Source organism: Anser anser (assembly GCF_964211835.1).
Source record: "Anser anser genome assembly, chromosome: 9".
Taxonomy (NCBI): domain Eukaryota; kingdom Metazoa; phylum Chordata; class Aves; order Anseriformes; family Anatidae; genus Anser; species Anser anser.
In genome coordinates, this window is record NC_139729.1 from 19,396,916 (window position 1) to 19,402,915 (window position 6,000).

General features: G+C 45.6%; 1 protein-coding gene across 6 annotated transcripts in view; it reads right to left on the reverse strand.

Moving 5' to 3' along the window:
• ABCC5 (ATP binding cassette subfamily C member 5) overlaps positions 1 to 5,435 on the reverse strand; it is a 44,606-nt gene extending 39,171 nt beyond the window's left edge. For 4 of the 6 annotated variants that reach the window (XM_083848290.1, XM_083848289.1, XM_083848292.1 and 1 more), the window contains exons 1-2: positions 5,301 to 5,434; positions 4,386 to 4,560 (exon numbers count right to left, since the gene is read on the reverse strand). In XM_083848290.1, the coding sequence (XP_083704416.1) occupies positions 4,386 to 4,514 (129 nt within the window). In that variant the 5' untranslated portion in view covers positions 4,515 to 4,560; positions 5,301 to 5,434. Of the gene's footprint in view, positions 1 to 4,385; positions 4,561 to 5,300 lie in introns of all 6 variants that reach the window. The other 2 variants (XM_083848294.1, XM_083848295.1) reach the window with 1 other exon arrangement.
• Between the last annotated feature and the right edge of the window lie 565 nt (positions 5,436 to 6,000).

The window sequence follows — 6,000 nt, forward strand, 5'->3', positions numbered from 1 at the left end:
AGCTACCAGTGCTTGAAGGATTTACATCAACTCCAGCAAGTCCTGATCACATTCTCTGTTGCCTGGCAAAAAGCTGTCAGAGACACCTGAAAAATAAGAGATCAAGATGAGGACAGGAATATTAGTAGTGCTTCCCATACCTAAAGTTAGCAACACATTTTTCCTGCCTGTTTCAAGCAACCTGAATAGCTCAGTGGTGCCCAGTGTAATGCAACAATATGAACTTGAGGCTTACCACAGATGCTGTAGACAGTCACTATGCTCCAGCAGCAAGAATCTAATCCCAAACTCTATATTCCAGTGACAGCTTGGAGTACAGTTTGTACATTCATGCTCTAGCATTAACATTGGGACTAGAACCTCAGTAATTGGGTTCTCATAAGCATTGCATATCATGAGAATAAACTTCTTCCTCTCTTTTGTTGTTCCAGATGGGATGGGGTAGGAGAACAAAGTACGCGCTTGCCTGCTGTTCCAACAAAAACACACACAGAAGTCTACATTTGAGACTAGTCTATTCCAAAACCACTTTCAGAACAAGTTTCCCTTCCTCATCCATCATTTTATAGTATATTTTATGGACACAGTGGGGTCTGCCCTGCTTCTCAGGGCACGATGTTTCCATTAGAACTAAATACAATTATTCCAGATACAACTTGAAGAACACAAGTGTTTGGGAACAAGAAGTCCTAACGGTACAAGTATAAATCAGTATTTCAAAAGCATTCTTTAATTTTCATCCACTGGTAAGTTTTCATTCTTACAGGTGAAGTCTACCAATTATAGTGCTCAGCAGCAAGTACATCTAGACGTTATCTTCATTCAGAAGATCAGTGCCTCCATATACAATAACACCAATTAGCACAGTATTATGCATTGGGAACATGTAGTTAAGACTATTTTATAAGCTGTATTAAGGTCTCCAACAAAGACCTAAAAATCAATTGTTAAAAGCATACTGCAGATACTTATTCATGAATAAAAACTGTTTTTGAATTTCAGTCCCAGAGTGCCTAACTATTTCAGAGGTCTAAATTTCTATAGCAACTTTCCCATTAAGCACCAGGAAACGTTAGATTAGACCTACTTATATGGCAATGATTTCAATTGTTATTCTAGGAAGCTTGCTTAAAAACGTCCTATCTTTCAACAAAGCGATCTTCAAGGCTGTGACTGAACAGCATGTGAGCTTCTAAAGAAGCAATTCCAAGTTCTTTTCCACTATGGTCACGAACACCCACTGTTGGTTTCTATCAGTAGGAAGCCTGAACAAATGTGGAGGTTTCAAGACAAAGCATAAAGCTGAACACAACCTTTATGTAAGACAGAGCAAGGAACATGAAGTTTTGGGACCTTGGCTCAGTGGTAGAATAGGTTTCACCTACAAAAATCGTGACCAGGCAATCAACTAGTCTTGTCAACTTCAAGCTAAGAAAGAGGTATAAAAATACAGTAATACATGCAACAGGAAACTGTTAAGTCACATTACTGATCAGTGACATGTCCCTGTGGCCCTGCCAGAAGCTGTCACCCCCACCAGCCATTAACTGCTGCTCCTATACTCAGGTAGTTTTCCTTTACCTTTTTCAGAAAGAAATACGCAGTTCTATCTCCCTCTGATGTATGATGTACCTATCTAACGTGCTCTTTGAAATCCTCAACCAGGTTTTCTCCAGGAAATTTGCGTTCCACAAGGTCTCTCCATCGTGACTCTCAGTTGCCCAAGTGACAGTTCCACCACCGCTTAACCCCTCCATCTGCACCACTGTAGTCCTGCCCTCCCTCCTCACATCAACTTCCCACTGCGTTCTGACACCAGCTGTAACAACGCGTACAACATGTGCCCAATAAACCAGCTTAAGCACCTGACCCAATCCCAGGGCTCATAAAGGATAAAGTACTAAAGGACATTGTCACTTTTGCCTTGAAGTACTGCTTTTTGTAACAGCTGAGCTACAGTTTCTATCCTTTATTGTTACAAGCAGAGAGGAAGTGTTTGACTAACAGACAAAGGTCAACCTTATGAAAGTGAAGACTTCACTTACTCTTGTTAAAGGTAGAAAACATCCAAAGAAGCTTTAAGGCCAAGAAACCTGCTGAAACTAGAACTTATTTCAACTAAAGGAAGAAATGAGAACTTATTTCAACTGTACACACAAGTATGAGCACAGTTTTGACAAGGTCAAGACAGCTCTTCCCCTTAGCCTCAATATTTTGCAAGTAAGCAGGGTTTAATCTCACTGACACTCAGCAATAAGTTCAGTGCTGTTTATGGATTATATACACCCAAGCTATAAAGCTGGCAAAACAAGGAGTCCAAGTGTTTGAGATAAGTTAACTCAACCCTGGCAATATCAAACACAACAGCTAGCGAGCAAAACCACAACACAGTGCCCATCTGTCAGAACTAGCCAGTTTCCTTAATAAGATAATTAGGTTAATTCCTCTAAATAAAGTTCTAGGTAAGAACAGGGACCAACCTCTTTTTGCATCAGTAACCACAAATTTTACAAAATCCCTGCCCCTCAGTGTTATCTGGGCCTACCACCCTTAACTGTAGTCACTGGCACCAAATCAGGTTGAGGTACAGAGGCAAAAAAAAGACCACAGCAACAGAATTCAGCTGATATGAACGTGCCTCCAAGTCAGAGATTTTAATGTCATGCTGTACAAGTACGCAGCACTTTGCTTACTTCCAGCCTTCAGAAAATAAAAAACGCTGGTTTCATTTCATTCATTTGAAACGTTTAGAGGTAAATCACGTTACAAGGACCTTAGCCAGCTTTCAGGATTTTGTCCTCCAAAGTTAAAGCAGGCAGCACAATTAGATGATGCAGACCAATAAAGAGAGATACCATGCCATGATTACTGCTTAACCCCCCTCCCACTGGTTGGGAAACGGAGCTGCCCTCCAATGGCATCGCTGTTGTCACCAGTAATTTGACAGTGCAGATTTGCTACTGGACAACGTACACTGGGTGACAAGCCAATGACATCAACATAATAAATGCTGTCGAAAAGCTGCACTGTGACTCCGAAGGGCTCCCGGCTCTGCATCACTGCCTGCTCTAATGCAATCACTCTACCTTCCTCTGTACATCAGCGATAGTCTGCTGAGTCATAGAGCCTGTAGGGACACCAGAAGCTGCAGAGCCTGCGAGTACAAACCGCACTCTGCCTGCTGCAGAGCAGATCACTCCTACCTCAAAGAGCAGCAGTGCAGCACTGAACCCGTATTCAGAAATACCTGGCAAAACCCCTGAAGCCCCAGTGAAACAAGGTGAGCTTGATCTGAAGTAAATTCTGTCTCAGTGCCCAGTATAATGCAGCAAAACACAAGCCTTTTAAAAAAAGTCTTCACAGTTCTTCCATATAAATATGACAAGTTCCCCCATTTCCAATCCTCACGGACTGGGGCTGTCACAGGTAATCCATACGAAATGCCCAGGAAGTATTTTGCAAGCACCTCGTCATTGCAAAAAAAGCCAGGCAGGCAGTATTGACCTTGGCTTCAGACAGTTCTACATTAGTATTTTAGTGGTTTTTGGAAAGGTTAGGAACAGGACACGCAAGAAAATATTCCAGTACAAGTATTCAGACCAGCTAATATTACTAATCTTCTTTATTTTTAATCTTCTTTAACCAGTATGGGTTCTTAGTTCCAGACCATATCTTTCACCATTTGTGTGGGTGTTTCCATTTATCTGAACATCTATTTGCCCTACAGCACTTAAGTTCTAATGCATGCACTCTTTCAGTGGGAACAAGCTTTAAAAATTAGATGTTGAGAACAACATACAAGCTGTAAGCCAGTAGTTATTTCAAGATCAAGCTCTTAAATTACAGAAAGTAATTATGACTGTACCACACCACATAAAATGTACAGATGCATAAAAAACAGTATTCAATACAGATTACTTCCATCCAGATGGAAAAAGTAAGGATCTTGCATCTAGAGCAAGCTAGACATCTGTCTCAGAAATAATCCTTGAGAAAAACATGGCATGATTAAGAATTTTTTCAGCCGCCAACACTGAATAGTGTGTGATTTGTGCTGAGCTCTTCACTGTTCTTACGTGGTTATAATGATTCTCTTAACTACAACAGCTTACAATATCTGGATTCAAATTGAAATTTGAATAGTAGGAAAAGTGTATTTTGCTTTTAGTCAGGTGACGTTTAAGTTAAAAATGTTTAATAAGCGCTCAAATTTGTTACTAAGGTAGCTAGCTACGCTACGCCTTGAAATGACCTCTCCCACACCAATGAGAATATTCATTATTGACCTTCAAGGTAGTAAATCTATGCTGAGCTGGCACAGCAAAAAGGCTGCTGCATGTAATTTAATGAGCACGGACAGCAAAACAATGACAAAATAAACTGACCTTATGTTTAGCATGCTGAAATTTTGACCCTTCCTGTTCTTCATGCTGCACCGAGTCGGCTCTCTCCCTCACGCTCCTATACCCAGGACTGGGTATAATGTACTCTTTTCCTATGTCGATGTCTTTCATCTTCTGTAAACGCCAGGGTTTACACGTGGATTTGCGCCTCAATAATCTGAAAAGAACCAAATTCAACTTCATTACATGCCATGCCCAACACACTAGTTACTTTTACTCAACTGCTTTTAAAGCTTAGATAAAGTCAGGAAACAACTGCAAAGGAGCTTTGTTAAAAATAGAACTAATAATGTGACTTTGAGAGCCCACGCAAGACCAGCTTCTTCTGAACTAGTTTAAACATACCCTGAGGTGGGTAAAGAGTACAGTGACTCTAACGGAGCATTAGCTTATTTCCCCGCTTAGAGCAGTGAAATATTCATTTAGAATGTCAAAATGCATAACCATAACTGCAGTATTTAGGTAAAATATTAAGGGACTAGTCTCAGAAGACCAAGTTTTCCCTGAAAATCCCCCAAAATCCCTGAAATTCCCTGAAAAAGGCCCAAAACTGCACAGACCCAGGAGCTTAGCAGCGCAGAGCCCTGCCAAGCAGACCCCCACCACCTCAGGCGGTCACCCTGCGCTCCGTGGAGACAAACAGCCCGTGCGAGGAGGCTCCGAGCTGGGGCTCGGCACGGACACTCACAGGGAGCAGCCACCTCAGCGGCGCTGCGGGCACCCCTCAGCCCTCCCGGGGGGCAGAAGCTGACAGGAAAACCGGCACGGAGACCACCCCCAGCCCCTCAGGGGTGCGAGGGGGACCCTGCCCAGCCGCCCCCTCACAGGACGGGCCCTACCGGCGACCCCCCCGGCCACACAGGGGGGTCCCGTGCCGGCCCTTTTCCCCCCCCTCACCTCCGCCCGCCGCCTGCCCCCGCCGCAGCTCTACCCCTCCGCGCCCGCGGAGCCCAACCACATCCCTTATAGCGGTTCCGGCGTCTCCAGGGCGCATGAGCGGCGAGAAGGGGGGGGTGGGAGGGGGGAGTGAGGAGGCGGCTCCCTCGCGGAGCCCCATGGGATGTGTAGTCCTTCCCGCCGCGCCCACCTCCCAGCGGCGTGAGGGAGGGGAGAGGGCGGGGGACTACATTTCCCAGAATGCTCCCCGGCGGGGAGGGGGGGCTGCCTCCATTTCGGCAGCCCGGCCTCCCGCCGCTGGTGCCGCAGCGTGGGGGGTCTGGAACGTTCGCCGGCGGGCGGCGGGTGGGGCGCGCGCCGAGGGGCTGCAGGCGTGCAAGTGTGCAATGCGAGTGTGCAATGCAATGCAATGCACGTGCGCACTGCAAGTGTGCGCTGCACGTGTGCGATGCAACGCGAATGTGCGATCCAATGCAAGTGTGCAACGCAATAGTGCAATGCACGTGTGCAATGCAATGTTTGCTTGTGCAATGTGTGTGTGTGTGCAATGCAATGCGTGCAACGCAACGCAATGCGTGCGTGTGCAATGCAACGCAGTGCGCAGAGCGACTCGGTGCAACGCAGCGCAATGCTACGCAGTGCGGTACCGCGCGCTGTGTGGAGCGGGGGGGACGGATGGCAGCGTGGTTTGGGAAGGAGG